The sequence below is a fragment of the Lissotriton vulgaris genome, chromosome 2_1 (genome assembly GCF_964263255.1).
Source record: "Lissotriton vulgaris chromosome 2_1, aLisVul1.2, whole genome shotgun sequence".
Taxonomy (NCBI): domain Eukaryota; kingdom Metazoa; phylum Chordata; class Amphibia; order Caudata; family Salamandridae; genus Lissotriton; species Lissotriton vulgaris.
The window spans coordinates 744,189,005-744,215,334 of record NC_141687.1 but is presented as its reverse complement, the minus strand read 5'-3'; the positions used below and the strand labels follow the sequence as shown (position 1 = coordinate 744,215,334).

The 26,330-nt window shown below is 40.9% G+C and overlaps 1 protein-coding gene across 9 annotated transcripts in view; it reads left to right on the top strand.

The window, feature by feature from the left end:
- SOX6 (SRY-box transcription factor 6) overlaps positions 1-26,330 on the top strand; it is a 790,083-nt gene that overhangs the window by 555,647 nt on the left and 208,106 nt on the right. For all 9 annotated transcript variants that reach the window (XM_086956030.1, XM_086956031.1, XM_086956034.1 and 6 more), the window contains one exon: positions 25,447-25,567. In XM_086956030.1, coding sequence (XP_086812156.1) covers positions 25,447-25,567 — 121 coding nt within the window. The remainder of the gene's footprint in view (positions 1-25,446; positions 25,568-26,330) is intronic.

Genomic DNA, 26,330 nt, shown 5'->3' with positions numbered 1-26,330 from the left:
TCCCCCCCCTCTAATTTACCACTTCTTAAATACCGAATCGGTATGATTCGGTATTTTAGAAGTGGTAAATTAGATTTACCTACATCGGGCCCTTAGTATCATTGAATTTGGATTTAAATTTGGTTGACTTGTCAGTTAGAGCCCAGCATTTAAAAGTTACAAAGTACACATGGTGTTGGACAGTGTTTTGCACAGTACGGGTTAATTTACTTTTTAATTAACATAATCTGCTCTGCTGCCTGACCTATGCTAATTTAGCAAACTCTTGGAGCTACAAAGGGGTCTCCAAACATTTAAAATGGCATGCTGGGTTAATTAACGTATTACATAAATATTTGCATACATGTAATGTGCACTAAACCAGAATGAAAATGGTGTGATAATTTAAATATTGAAGTAAATATAGTTAGGCGGCCTGTAGGTGAAATGTACCTAAAATGGCTTCACACTTTCATTACTTGAACCTCCACCACTCTGTGTACATCCTGTTATATAATTCATGAAAAGATAGAACCACAACTCACACAAACACGATTGTCTGTTTTGCACTACTTGTGTTGTGTCAAATGATGACAAATTGAAGCGGAATAACACAGCACAAAGTAACACTCCAACAAAACAAGGTTATATTGTATAATTTTTAACACCTTTGCTGCTGCAGCTATTCCGCCGCAGTGCTAAGGGGGCAGAGCGGCCGCACGGCGCGCCCATGCTGGTGACAGAACCGCTCCTTCACCAGCCTCGGTTGAGCTGTGCTCATGACGGAGCGGTTCCGTCATGGGCCGGCCCGCTCAATGGAACGCCCAGCGCAGGCGCGGCGAGCGGGCCATGACGGAACCGCTCCGTCATCAGCACAGCGCTACCGCGGCTGATGACGGAGCGGTTCCGTTATCAGCATCGAAGGAGTTAATGTATGTCCTTTTCCTTCCTCTGTTAATTACATTACTTTGAATAGGCTTTAACGTATCTTTTTTACGTGAAGACACCTGATCAGCAATCATTTTGCAGACATTTTTCTTTACAATTGAAGGGCAACCACCAAGAATAACAATAGTATAATTGGCCCTTCTTAATTTATATCCCTCTAGGAGTCATAACAAGAACAATATGAACATAAGATACATTTTAGAAACACAAACCATTGAGAAACTACACTATTCAATTAATAATAAGATAACATACGTATCCCTTAGTGATGGAAGTCAGCTCTTTTGAATAAAACACGCAATGTGTGTGTGTTGGGTTTCAAACTCTTTTCCAAAAACATTATTTCATCTTTAATTATGCTGTTTGCATAAGCAAGATGTTCTCTATATAGCAAAAAGAAGAGCCTACAAAACGGAGTTTGTCCCAAAGTGCTCTGTGGAGACTGCACGATATTCGATGTCTGTACTTTGAAAGGGTGCATGAGCTACGTTTTTCAGCTTGTATTTTGCTTTCGTAAAAAAGCCATAAAATTGTATTCTATCACATGAAGCAAGTTTCTAAATGGAAGGTAGTTAATTGATGAACTAATAATTCGAATATTGTTGTACTTTTATCCAGGTCACATGCAAAATGTATTACAAAATATATTTTTAGAACATTCAACATGATTTTACAACGTTTCTGCATCATGATTATGGGCACATGTTTAAAATACTTTGCAACAGTTATACTCTCTTTTTTCCTGAATGCAGTTCTGTAATAAATTCATAGTTGGCATGAAGTTTTATTTGGACTATGAGCATGACATTCATTCGGTTATTTCCAGTTGGGATTGGGCTCATCAAGCCACTAAATTGTAAAATTGATATTTGGGTTTTCAGAATTACTTTAAATATGCAAATAGTCTCAAGTGTAATTTCATTGAATATAAATTGTTCCTATATTTTCATTGTGGATATCCTAAAAGGCTGTCAGGATTTTACCTTTTAGTGTCACAACAAGCATTGCCTCAATTAGAGTCGAAAGCAGGAAAGAGATTGCTTTGTTCATTGTTTGCACTTTCTACTGAATAGGCAAATAAATTAACCATTCACGTGTAAGATAATCCTAGAGCAGACAGGAAATCAATAAATGGACAATAGACCACAATAAGTAGTGTTCTATTGTAACAAGTCTCATTTGGCATGACCTTGTCTGGGCTTCTAAGTTTACATATCTCAACCAATGTGCTCTTTACTGCTATAGGCTAGCAGCCAATGAAGGTTATTTATATTTTTGTGGGTATTTTAATAGAGTACGTATAAACAAGGGGCAAGGGAGTGTTGTACTTTGAGCAATGAGAAGATTAATAGAATGAAACAAAACATATACAATTACATATAAAACATTTATAACGAATCCTAACGTTTTAAATTGTTTAAAAGATTGTTTATGGCATGTAGTGGTCAAATCCAAACATTATGAAATACATTAAAGTATACTGAACCTTTAAAAAACAATCTCATGCTTGAATATTTGGAACTGGACACATCAAGACAAGTAACAGTACAAAGCAATCCCACTTACAAAATGATCACTAAATATGTTTAAAAAATCCCACATGAAATGTATTATATATCAATTTTCCTCACATATTCGTTTGGGTATCCTGAAATCCCAATTCATGTTTTGTTTGTTGACTTGAGGAGCACTACCCTAGGCAAAATGTTTCTTTAATATCAACTAAACAAATAAGATGGTGTGCAGTTACATCTGCCTGGCACACCTTGGAAGGGGACTATCAAGGGATACATACTGCTACCACCCATACTCACCCAGCAGATGAACCATCACTCCTGGTCTGTCTTGTGTCAAGCCTTCTGCATGTATATTAACGGTTCCATGTAACACAGTTGCAGGAGATAAAAGGTATAGTAATGTCACCAGGTTTGCAACAAGATCCAGTCCAGAACTATCCACTCCTTTAACAATATGAACCAATATAATTCCCCTGTAAAATATATTCCCAACTGTTTCAACAAAGCTACAGTTCTTTGAATGAATGCTCCAAAAGTATGTTTAACGCTGAAGCTGAATGTGCTTCATGCCTCAGTTTCCCTATCACTTTTCCGATTGTCTTTATGTAATCCTGGGGAGAAAAACAAGTGGGATTAGACCATGGTCATGTAAGATCAATAAACAAAACATGGCTGCTTGTGTTAAGTAATAAAGAAAGTGACTATTTTCATAAAACAATAGTTGAGCACAGATGACCATGTGAATGTTAACGAGTAAAATATTTTTACGGGAAGGGTATTCTGTCCCGACATTCTGAAGGGTGCCAAGCCTTTGTATTTCCACCTTTATTCAACTGGCACCTGGAACCACAAAAGCTATTCTCAAACGACAATATAAATATAAATCATTCATTGTCATTCTTGTCAAACATACAGCTCTCAGAGGCACTCCATAAAAATCTCAGTTGTACTCTATATAAAATATACATGATCCCTTTTATTGAGTATACAATACCATTTGCCATGTGGTTTTCATTATCATTTACAGTGAATCAAAGGCTTGCTTTCAAAAGCATCAGGGACCAATATTATTACCACATGAATGATGTGTGTTGCATGCTTCCGACACTACGCCTGCATTCATGTTTGCACAAAAAAAATGAGTATCACGGAACACAAACAGCTCCAGACTAGTGTCGGCCTACTTAAGCGTCATCAATGACATATAGCTTGAGTTCAGTGGCAAAGTGAACATGACACCCACCACTGGGCATACCCATTGCACTTAGTTAGGGTTTACTGCAACAAACAACAATATGATGGACGGAATGCTAAAATAAATCTCATCCACTAGTGATTGCTTAGGACTTCATTCCACCCAACATTCTCACCCACTCCAGGGAGACACCTGCCATTGGCAAATCAGTCTTCATCATGTTCCAATAGTAACAGGACACACAAAACTGCCATTCTGCATTGTGTAATACTATGCCGTTGCAATGGACTACAAAGTGCTTAATTCCCAACATGAAGTGAAATCAAACTTTAGTTCTTGAATTACGCTCCCTTGAAATGGTATGTTCCTTGATAAAATCTTAGCACACCCCTTGTTTTTAGCTTTTAATTAAAATAAATATGTTCAAGAACCGCAAGATCTTTTCCCATGGCTACCCTTATCAAAGGAATTCACTGTCAATTTGCACATCCATCTACCTTCTTTAACCCTTCTAGCCACCAACAGACAACTCTATTCCATTACAGCAATAACAAAACAATTTAGGAGGAGCAAGAACTATTCGACCTTATCTTTAGTTTGTTTTTTTGAGTCATAGTTCTTAACGTGAGACACAATTATTTCTACTCAGTATGTCATTAAAAGATGCAGTGACTTAGGAACCATGCCTTACACGAGGTAGTTACTACATTGGTTGCAGGCCAGCAAATCAGCGCTTAAAGCAACAATCATTAGACTATGATGTGGGCCATAGCTCCGCGAAGAGAGGACAGGGCACGAATTAGGCGCATAACTCTTCACTAGTCGGTGGAATTATCACAAATAATTGACATGCCTAGTCCGCGGCAATGGATAGGTGGCCGCAAACTGTGATCATTTGCATAATAGTCAGCTCTTGGCTTCCTCAGTGATAACTGTTTGTATCTGATTAAAATTAGGATTCTTTCGGTTCTCCAGACTTTTCCGGAAGTTGCAGTAAAATGAGATGTGCTGTTCTGCTTTAACCAAACAAATGCACACTTGGGGATAACAATATGCTGAGTTTATGCAGATTGTACAACACGAATCTGAATAAAATGCCCACTAATAGATCCTGCCGGAGTAATAAACACACACAAATTTTCCTCAGTTGCACTTTAAGGTGATTCTGGCATACTACGCGACCTTAACAATAATATTTAATTGACAAGATCATACATTTGTATGGATGGGAAAGGTGGTGGGTCTCTCAATCTGGATCAGCAATAAATTCACTTTTGCATACTATGTTTTATTAATTTGCTTTTGGCCAAGTTGTTTCTCTCCTTTTCCCGGAGAGAGTTCTTCAAAACATGGTGAACAATTTAAACAAATGTAATTACCATTTCTCATGGCATTTACTCTGGAAAGTAATAGTGGTGCAGCATTTATGGTGACAGGTATGACCACACCTGGGTATAAACATTGGTCCGCGGAAGCAGAATAATGGAGAAATATGAGTCAGGGTGTTCTTTTTTCAGTTTTTATTGTGCTCCTTATCGGCTTGTGGTTTCAGAAATATGCAAGCTTCGGTTTACTCTTCACTCGAAAATATGAAATATGAATGCTGGGGAGCCATTAGAGCAGTTATTACGCAGAAGAATGCCTCAATTACTAAGAAATTAATATATTTGTAGGGATATGAGTATGGGGGTAGAAGTGTTGTGATCTTTGCTGAACATGAGCAGCAGAATGCCCTCACGTGCGTTATAAATTAGGGTTCTGTGACTATGTCCTTTGCCCATAGCCACTATTTTAAGTGCCAGTTGCTGAACTCCAAAAGCTCTGTTCAGAGAGGTTTTTGTGTGTGCACAGCTTCCACTTATATGTGAAAATAGCCTCTGTTAAGAGTGTTAAACCGAATTTGGAATTCAGCATTTATACTTGGAAAAGGATTTACTCACAGGAGTAGTGTAAGTCTGGAAAAGGCCAAGTATTTCTTTGTAGCCAAAACATGAATACGTCCCACTCCATGGTAAGAAGGGTAAGAGAACACCCCCCTAACTTGGTGGGTGGAGTTTCACCCTTATGGAAAAATATTTGTTCTATGGAGGAAAAGAGAATTTTATCACACAAATGTGAGGCCATTTCGGCAAATTTGCAATCATACAGTATGTACAACTGCAGAAACATCTCTTCTTAGTTGTAATTGCAGGAGAAGTAAAGTTTTGAGGGGTATGCTAGGAAGCCTTCTACTATTGCCGGGTTTCGGATGTGACCTGGGAGATTTCAGTAAATCCAAAACACTGACATATTTACACCCATGCAAGGTCTTACAGCTCGAAGTAGATTACTCAGTATTTACTAATTTGATCCTCCATACTTTTCAGCATGCTCTGTCCAGTCTAGGCTCTAATCTTCAGCAATATTGGTAATTTTGTCCATTCTGTATTGATTTGGACTGGACAAACTATTCATTCATTTTCCTTGCCTACATTCTGTACAGTTCTCTCATAGTAGTGTGTTACATTAATCTATTCAGCTTTGGCATGTGAGTGTAAGAAGGCTCCCTAATGCCTACTCCATCTGCCTCGTTGTGAATTGGTCTCATTCTTTGGTAAGATAATAAGTATTAGCAAACCTACACACTGGCATATATAGCCATACAATCAGTCTTTTGAAGGTATGAAATGAGCAAATGAGTTGGTGCTAGCAAAATTTCCACATCACTCAAGGCAAGTTTTGATTCTGGAAATGTGTCTATCTGTCCATCTGACCTCTCGGCAGACTTCGACACAGTCTCCCACCACACCTTCATCTCCAGACTACACCACATCAGCATCCAAGGCAACAACCTCAACTAGTTCTCCTTCTTCTCTGACCAAACTCAGAGGATCCACTTACCTCCCTTCTCCTCTGTACACAAAAAGCATAATACGTGGCGTCCCCCCAGGGCTCTTCACTCAGCCCCACCATCTTCAACACGTATATGACTCCACTAGCAGACACGTCCACAACTACGGACTCAATATCATCTCATACGCTGATGGTACGCAGCTCATCCTTTCCCTCACAGAAGACCCCAACATCAATAGAGCCAACTTCCAAGACACCACGTCCGATGGCGCCACATGGATGAAGTCCAGCCGCCCAAAGCTCAACTCAGACAAAAGAGAAGTACTCATCTTCAGGAACAAACCCTCTCCCTGGGACGACACCTGGTGGCCCACCAAGCTCAGCCCCACACCAACCCCCACTCACGACACATGTAACCTCAGAATCATCCTGGACAGCCAACTGACCTTGAAGCAACAGGTCAGTGCTGTATTATCTTCCTGCTTCCATACTCTCCAAATGCTCTGCAGAATTTTCTGATGGATCTCCACCTCCACCAGGAAAACAGTCACCCAAGCCCTCATATCCAGCCGCCTTGACTACGGCATCATACTCTACGCTGGAGCCACCAAACAGCTCTCCAACCACCTTTAAACTCTCCAGTACACCGTATCAAGACTTATCCTCAACCTCCCCAGAACTCAAAACCCTAGTATGGCTCCACCGTCCAGAAGAGATGCCTCTTCAAACTCCTGACTTCAATGCCCTCCTCAACTCCGGACCAGCCTACATCAACCACCGCTTGACACTCCACAGACCTACCAGAGTGCTTCGCCTGCCTCACCTTGGCACACATCCGTTGGAGCCGCTACGGATGTCGTTCCTTGTTCCTCACTCCCAATTCCAGGAATGGCCTTCCCCTACATTTGCAAACCGCCCCCTCGCTGGAAGACATCAGGAAGAAGCTCAAGACATGGCTGTTCGACCAAGGCCCACAGAGCCCAGCACCTGGAGACCTCCGGGGTGCCAAGTCACCTAGCCCAGCACCCGGAGACCTCCGGGGTGCCAAGACACGCTATTTAAGAACTGATAGATTGATTCATTGATCTGCCCACTAGTCTTTTTATGCCTGGATCTCACTGGGGTGCTGACTTGCTGATTCATTTATCATTCATCATTCTAGCCACCTATCTACTTATCTCTATGTCTGTGTGGGCATGTGTTCTATGTCTGTGTTTGCTTGTGGTTGCCTGTTTGAGCATTTTTAGAGGGAAGAGACACAAATCAATAAATGTGATTATGATAAATCGTAGTTAAATATAATATAGCTAAATTGTTGAACTGTGGATAACACATAACAGATTCCTCCTTATACAATTGATTAATTTACTAATTTGTAAGTCTAGCAGCCGCTGGACTCAGTCTTGCCTATTATACATCCTTAGCTCTCTATTCTCTAATCAGTGAAATTAATGTGATGTTTCAGTTTACTTTTTAGCAGACACACACATAAATAGATCTTAATTTTCTACTGCAACATTTCAAACGTGAAAGCATAGTTTTGAAAAATCATAGAAGTAAACTGTATATAGGGTGACCAACTTTCTATTACCACTTCACATAATGCTTCGTGCGGATATAGGGCCTTATTACAACTACGTTGGTCCATGGCACAGCCATAGTCGTGGTCCAACCACCATCACACTGCAGGACCGCTCGCAATATTATGTGTGGCAGTTGGATCGCCACTGAACCACTGCTACCACCTTGGATAAAGGATCCTGCAGTGTTTTGAGGCCAAAATATGTTGGTGGTGCCGTAGAGGCACCACCGAGCATATTTTGAGTTGCCTCACTGCCACCCTTTTTATGGCGGCCGCACCATCATGAAAAGAGTGGTGGTGAGGTAACAAAGGTTTGTGCCTCAGTGCATTGGGGTGCATGTTGTGCCCCTCTGTAGTTATACACCCCTAGCTCCTGCGCATAAGGAATGCACAAGGTGCATTCATTCCCATGCAGGAACGTGCACTGGCGGTCTCATTGGGGCACTGTTTAAGGCTCACAGTGAGCCTTGAAAAAGCACCACAGTGAGACTGCCACACCTCCCGCCCATCAGACCACAAAATTACTTGTAATCTGGTGGACAGCGGTGAGTTTTGGTGGGCCTGCATTGGAATGGTGGTTTGCCGCCCGCTCCAGGACCGCCAAAACTCATATTAAGCCCATAGACACTTTGCGTGTGCAGATACTCAGTTCACGGGGAGTCACGTTATGTGTACCGAGACACTGCACACATCTGAGCTTCAAAAGATGCTATTGTGGAGCAGAGGGGATTAGGAATCACAGATCTCATTTTGGGGGCTTAACTCTTTCTCTAAATCAGGCCAATTTAACAAATACCTCACCTGGATATTGAGCTTTTTAGGTCTGATTACTGTTCCATGCTTTATTTGAGTTCCAAACGTTTTACCCCCTCCAGGCTCAACATAACTTTGTCATCCAAATGCAATGAAATAGTCTTTAAACTTGAAGCATCAATAGTAAACAACATTATCCACCACTGCTACTGCCATCTACCCTCTACTGGCCTAGGACCTAGTGAAAAGGTCTCGCAATCTACTTCTGCCCTTGTGAACATTTTGGGGGGAGGCTTAGAAATAAGCACAGCATAGGGGGCGACGGATATTAAATTAAAATTGATGGTACAGCCCATACAATGGTGGTCAATTCCAGGGATGGGCAACACCACTACTAGACTTAATATCTAATTCTGGCATTACTTCTTTTACCTAAATATGCTGGAAATAAGCACTGATTTATAAATCTAGTCAAGATCCATGCTACAGTAACATTTCCCTTGGAAGGTTAGTTCCATTAGAATCACTGTCAGCCCAGTTGAAGTGAAGTGGACTCATTGGAAACTGTGGAACTAGGAGACATTGCTTTTTTTCCTGCTTTTCCATTTGATTAATCTGTCTGCTTTCAGGCAATATTCTTTATGAACATATTCCTCTGCAACAATTTTTGTTGCATAATTTGCTTCTAGCAAGGGAGTAAAAAAACCTGGCCGGGATATTGCCTCAAGGGAGGCTTGGGTACACAGTGTCCACTCACATGGACTTTTCACAAAAATGTAATGTAGTATTCAAGTCATAATTATTGGAATGAGCAAGACTGCATTGCAATCTTGGATCTCCAACTAACCAACGTTCTGATCTTGGGCAAATGTATACTCTCACTGTGCTTCTGTGTCCACATCTGACAATATGTGTGCACCTTGAAGGGAGCTTAATAGAAAAAATAAATACCAAAGTATATTCCTAGTATAAGCTCAAAGCATGGTTTTTATTCACAGGTTCAGTGTTGTTTAACAGCAGGTGTCTAAAGCCCCTTTTAGCAACTCTAGAGGTGACCGTATCCTTGAAGATGCATTTAGCAGGAACCCACTCCCACTCAGCCACAGATAGGCCCATCTTTCATAGCTCATTGATGGTTGAAATAGTGATGTGGGCACCTTGCCAAGTGACTCATGGTGTCCATCAGGCAGCCAGATGTGAGTAACAAAAAGCGTGACATGTAGGGCCCCGCACAAGGTGAGTGTTGGCAATGGGACAGACCACCCAGATAAACCAGCAATACACTGACGGTTGGCCACCCTACCTGCACAGAAGCATAAACTGAAGTTGCAAATCTATGCGTAATCAATTGACCACGAGGTGCCCACATGGGATTACTATTTCAGTAAGAAGCCTCTAACTAGTGAATGTTAATACGTATTCATGTTTACTCACCTTTTTTATGAAAATTACATGACTTTAATATTTTAAGCTTACTTTACGTGCCAGCATTTGCAATAACTTGTTACATCATCATTTCTGATTTAAACTTGCATCGTCCCTGCTCAATGGCATATTCGGATTACCTCAATATTTTGTCATTGAGTGCCATGACATTTATAGTTAGGAATTTAAATCAGCAGATCTTTCAATAAAAGGCCAAGTTTTTACATTTAAATTATTGTATTCACATAGTCACATTGCTGGATAATCTGAGTGAAATACACAAGTAAAAAATATTCATTACAAATTTTCCCTCACTGAAAGTAGATTTGTAAACATCAGAGCAGAAACGTGGAGGTATCGCACATCAGAAGAAATATTGACAAATCTCCATGAAAGAAGACCCCCTCGCCGGATCCCTCCTCCCGCGTGCGGCTCTCCTGACACATAGCAAGGTCGATGCCAAGTGCTCTGTGACTGACTGCTGCAGATGCTCTTCCTCAAGTATGCCCGGGTAGATCTTTAGTGGAAGTCTTCGGGGACCAACAATAGCACCTGTTCCTCACAAGATATCTGGCCAGTTCGCCCATTCATGATTCTTTAATGAAGCTCAGGGGCAGATGGCAGAAAATGGCCTGATCCAGGGCTCGGCGCGAAGGAGACAAAGGTGGGGAAGAAGGTTTCTGCAACAATACACCATCTTTATAGAGCGAAAAGAGAGTGTCATAAGGGTTTCATGCATCTGCTACTGTCATGCTTCACGGAGGACCTGAGGAAAGTCCGAGTGATTATAATTTCTGGGCAGGCGGCCGATTTTTGCTAAAGTGGAAACCAGTGGAATGTCAAAGAAAGAGACGAATTTTTTAACTAAAATGCGCATTACATTTAACTTGCACTACATATTAACTCAATCAATTATTTAAAAAATACCTTTTCTGTAATTGATCAAAAATATCTTTAGGTTTTAATATTGCACTTTTGGGCACCATTACATTTGCCATCTCTTCATTTAACATCGGAGTTGCTAGTTCCTCTTTTGTTCTTTTTCATGTCTGCTTCCAGAGCCTTGCCACTTTTTTTTAATGAAAGGTACAAAGAGAATCTTCAGACTTTCAAATTGTAGACGTTGTTTATTATAGTAACCGTGCTCAGGAGTTTTCGCTAGCCCCATTTTGTCAAAAGTAAGAAATGAAAGTAAGTGTATTTTTTTCTTTCTAAAATGTTACACTTAAAGTGCTTTCTCTCAATTGTATAGTAAAACCTTTTTACCTATAAGATATTGCGTCCTACTAAGTGCCCGCCCTCATAGATTTATTCTCTGGAAGAAATGTTTAAATAAGCCCATTTAAGGATGAGAAATGAACTTGTCTGAAATAATTGCATTTGGAAAACAAGTAAATGGTCAGGTTCTCATTTTTGCTTTTTTCACTTCACTCACTAGGAAGAGAGAGAGAGTAAAAAGAATGTGGGTACCAATAAATGCTACACATTTCAAAATCTGCGAGAAAACTATGATCAACATTGCAAACAATCCCAAAATGTTGCTATTGGGCGTGCAACAAGTCATGTGGTAGCACCTATCATTGACTCTCAGAATAGCTGTGGAAACTTTCTTTGACAAAATGTCGGCAGACCAGTGATAACCTCTGAAATTAGAGGTTTTTATCAAACCTGCAACAGCAAACCTAATTGTTGAATAGCTCTAGACCAACTGCAGACATTTACATGCATGTTTGACCCAATCCGTAAATGCTTTTATCATACAACGCAGGTGATATGAGTGATGTGTTCCAGATTTGAATGTGCCGAGGGTTATTTGTTCTGAAGTAGCATGCTACACACCGAAAAAGCACTTTGACACCCCATCAGGGGTAGCAAGTGCTATAGAAATGCAACCCTTTTTCCCTTCCCTATCCCTCCACTATCCTTCTCACTCCAAATAACTGCCTAACATATTCACTACTCAAATTACTTTCATATGTTCACTATACTAATTCACCACTAATCCTTTATGGGTTCCGGAGTAGCCTGCTCCTTGCTGAAAATAGCGCTTCGACTCCTGTCAGGGGTAGTAAGCATTATATAAATGCAATTGCAATACAATAAACAATACTCAAACTGACATTCCCCAAATTTGCTCCAGAACATGCAGTAGCTACAAAACAAAAATAAGAACTTGTTTTTATACGATGCCTTATACATCGCTGTAAACAACAGGTGTTCTGTTACCCAGTTTAAACAGGGCCACTATCCAGTGTAAAATGTCGCAATATACTTCAAAACCCCAGCTGACATCGTCAAACTGAGCAACACTGTACAGTGCGATTGATAGACACTACCACAAGGCATACCGTAGCAGCAATGTTCCCAAACACACTGCCCAAGTAAAAGAACAGCACAGGACTGAAAGTGGCGGAAAAATCATGTCGCTAACACAGACGAACGGCAGTGAGTTCAATTGCACCAAGTTAAATGTATCTACCAAATTACAAAACCAAGCTTACCTAAGCAAAATTTAAGAAAAAGCTGCTTCCAGCTTGTTTCTGTCACGCCCCACTGCCGTGGCAGTAATTGCACAAAGACCTTTTTATTATAAGCTGATTTCCTCGAGAAATGAATTCAGACAAAATACTGTAAAGTGTTTATTTTTCGCTCGACCTTTATTAACCTCCATCTCAGGTCTCTCCCAGGAGAAGACAAGTTGTTGGTAAATTAACCCACATTGACATACACAGTAGCATTTCTGCCCTGCATCGCTGGGCAGGAACGGAAGAGGGATATGGCAAGGTACTTTGGCACCGTTTAAACAATGTCAGAGGTCAATATATGGCATCTGCCGTCAAATCTTTGTTTTGATGACGAACAAAATGTAAAAAAAACACTCACAACACTGTTTGCCTTATTTTATTTTAGTGCAAATATAAAGGAAAGCTAAGCACGCCACACTGGCCAGGATGAAAACTTTGTTTTGTAAGATCTGCGAAAAACAACCACACTTAAATCAATGTTTATTCGAAGATGTTTTCCTACTGACTTTCTAAACCAAATTGGCAATGTATTTAATCACCAAAAGCGTGCTATATTCTTTCTGTATTTGCCAGTCCCTGTATTAATACAATTTTCAATAATCAGTTTATTAGAATCATGAATAAAATGCTCTGTGAAGTTATTGATTGGGTAATCATACCAATGTGTGATGAAATCCCCAGTGCTGTACTAGCTGCACAACAAAGACTCTTTGAGTTCATATATATTAATATATTAATTAGATACCTGTTCAAGAAGGAAGAAGTAAGATCCTCGAGTTTGTCCTAATAGGTGAATAGAAAAATTGGTCAACTATACACCGGAATTGAAATACTGAGTGTGAGTATAGATCTGGGTGAATACTGAAAGCCTGCGCTCTATAAGAACCTTTGAACTCAGAGATCACAGATCAAATTTAAGTCCCTAGTATAAATGATGGATAGAAGGTCATTGTATTTTTGGAACACACAAGGAGGTTGCTGAATTCTGCACAATCAAGAGTTGATGGATCAGGTCAAATCAGCAGCACATTGGTTGTCTCCGGCAAAACCCATCATGGAAGCCGTAAGTGAAATCTTCCATCCCTGAGCAAGCTTAAAATTTTAAGTCATCGATTGCTGACATTACCAGAACTGGATCACCTTGCGTTAACATAATTCCACCTTATTTCCCAAGTCCCATATCATGTACAACTTCTTAAACAAGTTGTGGCTCAACACCTGCAATGGTGGGTTATTCCTTCACAGATCCTTTTCAAATGTAGTATTCATTGGGAGGTGTGCTGAACTTGTGATTACTTATGCTGCAAACTAATGTAGGCATAAAGCAGACAGTGATTGGTACTAAAAGAAAGAATGTCAACTGTTATCTACATAGTATACATTTAGCTGGTGGTAGTCTTTCATTATTTTTAGAGCACTGGTATGCAACCGGAGAGTTTTAAAAAATATTGTTCTACTGTGCATCGTTCAACCGAAATACCTATTAAGCCTAAACATTTTTACAAACAAGAATCAATATTTAGGTCTCCTTTTTTGCATCAGTTACTGATATTTTATCAAGTACACAAAAAATACTTACTTGAAATCAAATATTTGTAGTTGAGTAAATGTATTCATATTGTGACTCCAGGTGAGTGAGTAAAGATAAGTAAATATCCAGAAGGAAACCATTATTTCCATGAATGTTTCTTGCAGTGCATCATTGCATTTCAAGAAGAAATATTCCATCAAAGACTGTTGAGGCATATTTAAATTCTATAAAAATGTTTTTCAATGTTGCAGGTAGTACATTTGATGTAAAAAAACAAGCAAAGGGAGTGAAAAGGTAATGCTCATAGGAGCAATGGAGGTGGATGCGTCTAAACAAAAATACAAGAGAATTACACAGCCGATTAATCACAAATGCTCAGGAGAATTTGGTGATTCCAGAAGCAAGGATCACAAACTTAGGGGCCTATTAGGATGGCGGACAGACCTGCGTCCGTCTGCCACCCCAGAGAAGGAGGGACCGTCTGCAGGGGCAGCGGTGGTCCCTCCGTGCTAATTAGGATGTGACCGCCACCCTGGCGGTCACATCCTGTATGTTTAACATTGCAGCGGATGCTGCTTCAAGCAGCACCCACCGCAAGGTTAAAAGTGCATGATTTCCTTTGCATGCACGAAGCCGCAGGCACCGCGTGGTGCCTGCCGCTTCGTGCACGCAAAGGCAGGGGGGGTACCATAAGTACCCCCCATGTGCACCCCCCACCCCCTTCACCCCTGGGGGCCCGCAACGGGCCCCCAAAGAAAAGTCCGTAGGCCTTTCCACGGCGGAAATGCCGCTGTGGAAAGGCATAGGACCGCTGACATCCTAATATGGCTGGCGGTGTCTGATAGACACCGCCAGCCATGTTAGAGCTTTTCCACCGCGATCGGAAGGCGACCGCGGCGGAAAAGCGGCGGACGGTAAAAAGATCCCCCAGCCATCCTAATCTGGCGGGGGGGCTTTTTTCAGTCCGCAGCGGTTAATCCACATCCTCTGGGCCCGCGGTGGCTGCCGCCGGCCTGGAAGATGCGGATTAACCGCAATCATAATCGGCCCCTTAGTGTCAAGTCATGCACATTATATGTGTTTTAGCTCACACAATAAAACCTACAAATGTAAATACCAAGGAAATAGAGGAGTCCCAGAGTAACTTGAAGTGATACAGAACAAAACAATGTAATCAGTATTAGAAACTAGCCACTACACTCCAACAGAATTTTGAAAACCAAGAGACCATAAAAAATCTTAAAAGTCTTGCTCATCAAATCAAGCTGAATTGCATAACAAGGAATAAGCAAGTTTATTAAAGTTTATCAATAAGCAAGTTGATCTAAAATTACATGTACAACAGAATCACTACCCCACCCCATGAGAAGGTGAAAAAGCAAGAGGCCTTTGAAGTCTTAACAAACTTAATCATCAATCAAAAGTACATTGCATAACATTGACAAGTCATTTATTAATTGCCTCCACAACTGGGCCACTTACAAATAAAACACATGACCATCCAGCAAACCTAAGCATCCCATTCCTATCTTGTATTCTCATCATTTTTAACACTAGAGTAACATGGAAAATAAGAGCATGACATTACTAAAAGGCATTGGAACTAGCAATACATCCCTTTTAAAGCAAGGGGGACAACTCACAAACGCTGCTCCCCTTGCCCTTCAGAAGACAAGCAGATATGGGGATGAACTCAAAACATTACCAAGAGATCTCCTTTATGACTGAGAATGTGGAACCATAGCACACAAAAACATCAACAAGAGATTAGGCATGGCAAAGCCCATTAAATGAGGCAACCCAAGAACATAAAGCCAAACTAATACTTTTCAGCATAAAATAACCATGGCCAGCATCTACAGCACTACAAAGGACTATTGTCTTGATTTATATTTTGGAGTGCATGGGACGCCCACCAAACCTTGCGGTTGTGCCCTCCATTCTACTTAGTGGGTATATAATTGTATATTCTGGTAATAGGGAGGAAGGGAGATCTGCCAACTTTTGGCAGATTTTCTGCACCCACCAAACTCTAAATCAGGGCTTATGACTTCATGAAGCTAATTAGGACTGTGTCCGCCGCTCCAGGGGCACTCCAGGATGCCCTAGGATCTACTGCTTTATTGTGCTGCAGGGCTCCCTCGCTCTGGGATTGCCTCCATGCCTACATTCACCCCGGATACTAGGTGCTCACACCCTTTCCTGATGATGACCTCATATTGCCAGAGGTCGAAACGCCATTGACAATAGACTCCATTCCCCAAATTGCAATAATAGCGAAAACGAGTCATATGTCTTTCATTGTGTGATGTACATTTTTTTCTTGTCACTTATCACTGCACTCTTTTTTTCACGTATGAGTGTCCACTGGATCTCTTACCAAAACCTAAAAAATCATAATAATGATACAAATATTGCAATTACTGAATTCATTTTTAACCAGTATTTAATGACTGCCTTCCTTTTTCATAATATTTATATTTTTGTCTTTCTTGCCTTGGGTATTAAGTAATGTGTCTTAAATTAGTAGAGACACAGTATTCACTCTTTTGATTGTTGTCCTAGTAAACCATTGTTTTTCTTAATATGTGGTATCACCCCAGGTTCTCAAAACGTTTGGGTTTTCCCTTATTTACAACAGTGTAAAGAAATGTTTGCAAGCATCTATCGTAGAAATGCCCCTATGACTACTAGAGCATCAACCCTTACAGCACATGCTTTATAAACATATGTGTAGGTGTGCTGTGCTGTGTAAGTGCCCTAATGCAACCACGGGCTGGGCTTAGTGTGGCAGCACCCGGAGACTCATAAACGTACAGAAAGACACGCATCAGTTCAGATTCTGCTGCAGTTTAGTGAACACAAACTGTAAAATACGAATACAATAGAATAAAGACAGAACTATTGATTTTGCCAGTGCTTGTTCATAAACTCATGACTTTGAGTGCTATTCTTTTGTCAAACTAGCACATTTCTGGGCCATCTTTCTCTTTGTGTATGTAAACGCCAAGCTGGCATAATGCAAAGTACAGTCATGTTGCTGTCTGTTTCTTTAGTGCCTTCAGTCAAAGGCAATTGGAAGTACATCAGGTAAATGTGCTCAGGAAAGCTTTCTGTATCACACTCCATAATTACTCAACGACATGCTCGTGCTCCAGCCATAAATCTGTGCGACACTCAAGGTGTGTGTGGCAATGGATATTACTTTAATTGGAAGCTGAGATATAATAGTCTTAAATCTATCAAGCTGGACTTGTCTCATACTATTAACATACTAAGGGGGAGGCTGAGGCACATTTGACACAATCTGCACAATGAGCAGCTTTCAAGACATTATGTGGCTACAATAATAATAATTCAAAATGCTAAGCTACTAGGAACACATTCTGAAGGTATGAAAGCAGAAAGGGGAAAACATTAGTGCTTGTGGAAGTGGATATATTTGTCTCTGAGATCATACACGAAGTATACTGCACTGAATTTAAATTGTGCTGAATACTAATAATACAAATGGCAACTATTTACTGGATATGCTGCTCAAGGCCAGAGCATGGGTGTTCCAACTTTTAATGGTGTAATGACTGCAGACATCTCCTTTTAAGCAATGCGCTTTCTTATTTGCATGGGTTTGGTCTGAAGCCTACTAGGTTTCTGCCTCTTCTGGGCCCCCATTAGTATTTGCATACCTCAGTAAACTTACGTGTCCAAACATCTCCATGCACAAGTCTAAACTTCATGGACTTCATTCCATCAATCAAAATGGAAGGGACTATGAAAGTGACATCATTATAACGTTTGGCTACCACTGACTTCAAAGTGATTCCCATTGTTCAACCCCCCCACGGCTTCAACCACTTCCTATATGCAGCTAGAGGACATGGGCAAGGGCAACATGTGGAGACTATATAAGGACTTAAGAAGGACTTAGTTTGTGTGTTTTCTGCTCTGGACACTCCCTGACACCAGAGGTAGCACGGGCACTCCAAAGCGAATTTGCATTTGAATTTACTCTTGAAAATGCATTTCTCATGTATAATTTGACACCACTGCATTGGCATTTTACTCTGAGGTAGGGAACCACCCACAAAGATCAGAGCATCTGAATAAACATCCTGCGATATTGCTGCCACAGTCCCTAGGGCATGTGGTAGTATCATATCTTTCACTGATGACCCCACATGAGATTTAGGCAATTTTGCTCACTCTCAAATAAATAAGAGTCCCTGAATAATTCCTGCACAGTGTCCATTCTTAGGGATCTGTTTCCAGCCATTGGCCAAAGACTCCAACAGTAGGTAACTCCTTACAGTGTTAATCACTAGTGCGCTTAAAGAGGTTAAATCACTGCCATGCCTTAGAAATTCTGCCGTGATATGATGGATTTTAAGAACTACCACCCCCTTACACAGCTACCCATTGTTTCAAAATCATGGAAAAAAACCATCTAGCAAATTGGTGGTTCGAAATCTCGAGTCATCTGTGCGGGTAGATAAAGGGCAGGTGGGATTCCAGACAGGCTTTGATACTGGATGGCTTCTTCTGCTGGCACTATGTCAGCTAAATGGCAGGCCTTCTTCTACTGGTCCTCTTGGTGGCATATGCTACGGTCAATCATTCGATCCCTTTTGATTGTCTCTGTGTTGTTGAATTAGAAGGACCTGCCCTGTCGTGTCTCTCCTCTTTTCTCTTCAACAGACAAAATCTGTATCTCTTCTCGTTATACTCGGCATTCTAGAGAAATCATTCTATTCGGCAGCTATGTGGAATCATCGTTTTATTTGGATTTAATACCTCATCCAATCTGGCTGAGACTTAGTTACAGCCTAAATTTGATCCGACATCTCCAATTCGATCAGGTGGCTGTAGGATTGTTTAATGTGTGTAGAAGTGGATTTGCTCCAACTTTTTTAAAACTGAATGGGAACAAAATCCAAATCCTTCTAATTGGAGATAATGCAGGACGCTGAACACAGGAACTTTGGTGAGCTCAGTTGGGCAATCTCCCAATCTTGTTGCCTAAAGCTAAAAATCTCCGTGTCATTTTTGACGTACAGAAGGCTTAGACTTCAGACTTCAAATCAAGAAGACTCTTGGAGATGAAGATGTCAAGGATTCTGCCTTTCTTCCTCTCCCATCAGCAAGGAAAACTGGTAGGGGTCAATGTGTTAGCCTGGAATGACTGCAGCAATTCAGTCTAATTTAAGCTCCCAGAGCAAGAGCTTGCTAAGCTGCAGGAAATTCAGAATATGGCTGACAAGCTAGTATGGGGCCTCCGAAAATCAGAAGAAGTATCTGTCCTTTGTGAAAAATAGAAAATCCAGCTGAATGTTCTTTGTTTGAAGCACAGAGTCTTTTACAATACACGATCAACCTTTCTTTCCCACACAGTCACCTTCAGCAGACCAGTCAGGGCTTTGTGCTCCTGATCCCCTCTGCTGTTTGAAGTTTAGGCTTCAAGTGTGCACGATCAGGAGGAGGAGGCTTCCAAGCACTATGGAACAACCTCCTGCTGAGTCTCCAGACCATGGCCAATATCAACTGTATAAAAATAATCTCTGAAACAGAAACTTTCTCTGTTTTTCATCCTCTTTCTTTTAGTTCCTAACATTCATATGCTCAATTGTACTTGTGCTCAACATATAATAATTTTAATAATAAATGTAGTTTCTATTCACAAATTTTAACAGGCACATCTTTACTGTGGTCTGATATTTACTCCTATCAATAAAAGGAATAAATCTACATTCAGTTTGCCAACAAGTGTGGGAAACAAGATTGGTGATGAGGTAAGGGGAGGTGATTCTCTATGAGAAAACATATATGCCCTCTGTGGAAACAAAAATAATTAGCAAGTACAATTGCACTTTGTTGTCACCTTTGCATTCATATACAAATGTGCACGTGTTAAGTTTACACCTAAGGAAATACATCCACGTCACAGTAACTTGGAATTCAGGAACAATTCCACAACTAATTCTGGAAATATTCTACAGTCACAGCTTTCCAGGAGTCCTCCTCTAACCCTATTTGAATTTTTATTTAAAAGTCAGTAATTGTCTCCTCACATGGTGTCATTTTTCTGAAGGGGTTCCATATAAACACCTGAAGCCTTATTACAAAAAGTAATTTGTCTATCAGGAGGGAAGCATATTTTGCCTCTGGATACTAATCCGATTGCTTCTCCAGCCACACATGTAAAAGTGGGAAATAGGGCCAAAATGCCAATTTTGTGACATGCCTGTCCATTTCAGCCCTGTGTTCAACTGCAAAACGTTGTGAATATGTCTGTGCTTGATAGAGGTTTGTGTGGTTTGTATTCTGCCGATGTGGTGTGTGAGGTGTATTCCACTGATGTATTAGCTTCTCCGGCTTCCTCAAAAAATGTGCAGGGGTCCCCTGGGCCACACCGACACACTTCTGGGACTTGTTGAGGCCTGTTGATAACCCATATAAACACAGGCCACAATAAGATCAATACAAATATTATCTTATGTTGTATGTGGGGGTATTTGCCCTATTTCCTTAGGTCCTGCCAAAATTATATTTAAACTAATTGGAATCAGAGATCAAGAGTGAATTTGCAAAAGACACACTCATAAGTTAGGGAAGCTTTGTGCATGCGTGTGTTCAAAAGCAGTGGTGGGCTGAGGCTGCCCCCAGTGAGAAGTTCCCCTTGCTCTTACTGGACGGCCTAGATGTAATGTTATGTAATGTTGTGTGCAAATGTATCAGGGCAGTCACTTTGATGAGCTGTCTCCCTGACGGCTGTGAGCAGAAGTTAAAACTATCGTGCAAACCACAGAATTGTTGCAAAAGAATAGCAATGGCGAAGCATGAGATCTTTGATCGTAGGTCTTGCTCATCGTTCTTTTCAATGTAATGTGACTGTACACCAGTGAAGAGTTTCTATTTTAACATGGTCCTCATTCACCAACCTTTTAGATGACTTTACAATCATTACATGATTGTTTCATTTGGTTTAAATGTAGATCTTATGAAGTGCTCACATGCTATCAAAGTATTCATAGATCCGCCATACCTGCAAGAGTAGATCGTCCAGGACTTTGCAAAGAGCAGGAAGGAACAACAATAGCTTTCTACTACTTCAAGTTTTTTTAGGTCATTCAAGAAACCAGGATTTGTTGACTATAGTATTCCACAGTTGGGCATTTGTGGCAGAAAATGTGACTTTTAGCATTCGTTACAGAACTAAGGTAAAAGAAAGGTATGGGTATTTAACCCCTTCGCTGCGGCGGCTATTCCGCCGCAGCGCTAAGGGGTGGGTCGGCCGCGCGGCGGTTCCGTGCTTGTGACGGAAGTGCTCCGTCATGGCTCGCGGGTGAGCTGTGCTTGTGACGGAACGGTTCCGTCACGAACCCGCCCACCCATTAAAACGTCAGCGCAGGCGCGGAATTCGCGCCGTGCTGGCGCGGTGAGCGAGCCGTAACAGAACCGTTCCATCACAAGCACATCTCACCCGAGGCTTGTGACGGAATGGTTCCGTCACAAGTATGCAAGGGGTTAATTAAATTATACAATGAAAAAATACGTTTTTGTCCTTGGTTTATACCGAATAACTGGTGCACAGACACCAAGGGCATACATGAGTTGGGTTTGTTGATACTAGTATGATTCAGTAATTCTGTAATGATGCGGTGCAAAATATTATACATGTTATTCATAGAATGGAAAACACTATTTTTAAGATGAAATTAAAACCAGCTAATAATTCATTTTGGCATACATGTGATGGTGACACTAATAATAAAGCAAAACTGGTCACGTGTTGCTTGTGTTCCAGTTCAGAGAGGACTTGGCTTGGCAGTTCAGACTGAACTGTTCTTATTGGAACAGGAGCACAACTGACCTGCATATGGCTGGGTCTAATCTGAGCTTGCACGGTGGGCAAAACATTGGTGAACTGGGATTCGTCTCATGTAATTACCAGTGCCTGAGATTAATTAAACAATTCTACCCATCGATGTTTTGTTTACTTCAGACACTAATAATAAATCATATTTTAAATTAACTTCTTTTTAAAGTGTGTTTTGTGCAAAAATGTATGTTTCATAACAAATTTGTATGGACCGTAATGGGCTCTGGACAACAAATAAAAACAGAAACTACTGTTCTGATGTAATTGAGCGAGAACGCCATGAAATTAATTGCGAGTTATACTGGAAGATTTATTCTTGGTTGCAAACCATCCAGTATTTAGAGCCTAAATTCCAAAAAGTTTGCACTGGTGCAAAGTATTGCAAAATCAGTTTACCTCTTTTTGTGGCTTGTCTAATATGTATTAGAGTGAACAAATGTTACCCTGTACTTATATTGCAGAAAAAGTTTTGAATGAGGGCAAAAAATAGAGGAAATATGTAATGGAGCTATTGCTTAACCCTTTCGCCGCGGCACGAATTCCGCCGCAGTGCAGGAGGTTAGGGATGGGCATGGTGCTGCGGTGTCATGACGGCTCCCGGCCGTCATATAACACGGTGGGCGTGTGCTCATGACGGCCGGGAGCCGTCCGAGCTCCGCTCACTGATTGATTCTCCCGCACAGGCGGGGAATTAGCACTGCATGGGAGGAGCGGCAATGTTCGGACGGGTCCCGGCCGTCATGAGCACAAGCCTACCGTGACTCAAGAAAGCCGGGAGTCATCCCGTAAACAATATTTATCGATACTCCCATCCCTTACTCAATATCTTTCTTCTCTCCCAACCTCTAACTCTATCCCTACCACTTATCTATCGATTTCTAATGCTATTGATCAATCTCTTTCTGCATCATTTATTTATAAATCTCTACAATCCTCAGTTGATCGTTCAAAATCTAAGGTTGAGTTGGCTTGGGAAGAAGATTTCTCTCACACGTGGTCCACCATTTTATGGGACAAAATTTGGTCCAAGATTCACAGTACTTCCAGGGCTGCAAATACCACACAAACCTTATTCTTTATTTATAATCGTTTATTATTCACCCCGTTGCTCCTGTCTTCCTTTTCCCCAGACATTCCATCTACTTGTTGGTCCTGCACTTCCATCTCAGCTGATTTGAAACACATGCTATTTGAATGTCCCCCTATATTACGTTTCTGGCACTTAGTTTGGTCCCAGCTACAAAAAAATTTCAAATTTACGGTTTCACTCTCCATTTCACACATTTTCTTAGGTTCCCTATCCCCCACCTTTGTTGAGTCCAACTCCAACCACAAATTATTTGACCTTTGCATAGCCATTGCTTTCCACCATATCACATCGCATTGGAAACAAGCTAAAGATGTTTCTTTTACTGCATGGTGGAATGCAGTGTGCTTTAATCACCGACTTGACACTAATTTTGTCTCTCCTATCTCCTTAGCAATCAAACGTGATCTCTTATGGCTTCCCCTCACTGACTATCTATCCTCAGTTGCTAAACCTCCTCCTCCACTTCCAATACGTACGGTTGAAGTTTGTAAACCTCCATAAATGCATTACCTTAATTCATTCGATTATCATATTGTTATTTACAGCAAATGTTTTATAATATTTTTAATCTATTTTCATATTTTTAAGATGTCTCCTCATCCTCCTATGTTCCTCATTCTCATTGCTTATTTACTCATATTTTATGCTTCAGTTTCCTAAATGTACTTCGTTCATATGTAAGATTACTCTCATTTTCTCATAACCTTTGATTGTTTCTTCATTTTCTGTCTCTGTTTCTTTATATTTCAATAAACTTCAAACTTAAAAAAAAAAAAAAAAAGAAAGCCGGGAGCTGTCATGAGCACCGAAGAGGTTAAAATACCTTACATTTTGTAGGTCTTGGCTACATACAGATTTAGCTGTCTGTAACCAGACCTATTGTTACAGTGGGCTTTAGGTAAGTTCCTTGCTCACAATTTGGAGGCATTGCTTTCTATCTTAGTTAAGTGCTCAACCTTCAGTGGCTTCCCTGCCTGTCTTGAGTTTGTTCCACCCAGGTGAATTTTGGTTTTACAGTGTTCTTCATTGGATGAGTTGTTTCCTTCTAATGCTTACTTTCAACACACCATTGGGTGCATGCTTCCTTGCTCTCTCCCTCTGTTTTTCCTGCTTTTCCTCCTACCCGATAGCCATTCCCACCACCCTCTGCTCAGCTGAGAGGAGACCTACTGGGTTTACCAATGTTTTTTTTGCATGTAACACCTCTCATGATTATATTGAGATTGTGACATATACATCCTAGACCATTAAACTATATATAGCAAATTCATTTTTATACTGTTTATGCTGCTTATGTAATGAGGATGGAACCTACTAACTTTGACTTACGCGCTTTGCCCCTCTGTCACATTTGTTATGCGGAGATAATATTTATTTTCATAATTAATATGTAAATGCAACAAAGGTTGAGTGGTATCTGCTTGCTCCTGTTTTGTCATGCTACAAATCCATTTGCTCCACTCCTTCATACACAAGAAACCAACGTGTGTAAATGGCTTTGTTGTTTTTTTTGTTGGGTTTTTTTTTTGCACAGTTCATATTTTCAGTGGTTTGGTCTCTCGTTTAAAATTCCCAGACACAAAAAGTAAAACTATCCAAAGTGTGGAATAGAGTAATTACATTTAAAAAGGTCAAACTATTTGATCTCTCCATACACCCAGGACTGTGTGAAAGAATTCTGCTTGTTTCATCTCGACTGGTTACAATATATAGAATGCATAAATGACCAACTTGATAAAGCATGACAGTACATCAGAGCACAACATGCCATGGTTAAATTACTTATTTTATTTAGTTTGCAAGTCTAATTTTTAATAGTATCCTACCATGGAATTAAGAACATGTTTAAGAAATCTTTTGTATGTTTAGTTTGCAGTTTGCTGACAGTGTCTGTACAAACCACGCAAGAGTCTGTTGTGGTGGTTGTGCCGTCATCCATGTCGCTGAAAGGGATTGTGAAGTGCAGAAGGTGCACTGAAGGCTGCAGTTAGCCGAGTCTGCTGCACCTTGCAGAGCACGAGAAAACAATGCCAGATAGCCCTTTGATGTGATAATGGGGGGTGGCGAGGGATTATACCGAGGCGTGGATTCTGCAGGAATTGTCTGGACACAAGGATTCTTCCAAGGGCAAGGAAATGGCTGTCAAGACGCATTTGCGGTGTTTCTGATCAGAGCCTCTCTTCTGTTCAGCAGGTCCAGGGTCACATGCCTCCGCTCATGATCCCGATTTTTCCACACGACCAGCGGACATTAGCCGCTGCCGCAGCGGCCCAGCAGGGGTTCCTCTTCCCTCCAGGACTCTCGTACAAGCCAGGTAGGTCAGCGGTGCATCGATAATTCTTGCAATATATCTCAATGAATAGAGAGCACTGGGTTGGTGATCTTGCAATAGTGTCTTCCTAACGTGGGCGTCAAAACTATATCTCAGTGTATGGTTTGAAAGATCAGGCCACTCTGACCTGTTCACATAGTAAAGTGTCTGAACAGTCCTGGACTACAAGTACCACAATGCAATGAGATGCATGCATCTGAACTGACTCTGGAGCATCCTTGATAGTGTCATCAGCTTTGATGTATGACTTTGTTGGCAAAATCTTTTGAAATAACCTTTCAGAAATTGTTGTGAAATATTTGAAGGGGCCTCATTCGCAAAGAACAATGGGGGTTGAACTAATCCAGACATTTCCTAGATATTAGCCAGTTATTTCTGATTACAGGAGGCTGTTCACGGGTATTTCATGAACCATATTTTCCTTTTCTCACCTCGGTAGGGATGTAAATTCATAGCACCAGCGTCAATATATTAATGATGCTTCTCAGCTGGGGCTCAGCTTTGCAGAACAGAATATCCTTGTGTAATCCCGATGACAGAATATTTATGGCCGGGTGCATTAATACCAGTCCAGCCAAACACACCGTGATCTCATCCCTGGTCACCAGTCTGTTCGGGTTTCAGCTAGGTGTAGGGCGGAGGTGAGACTTGTGGGAAACCGGTTATTTACATTTCCATACATTGAGATACAGTGAGTAGAGTTTACTTTATAATTAGGTATAGTAGAGGGAGACAAAGAGTTTTT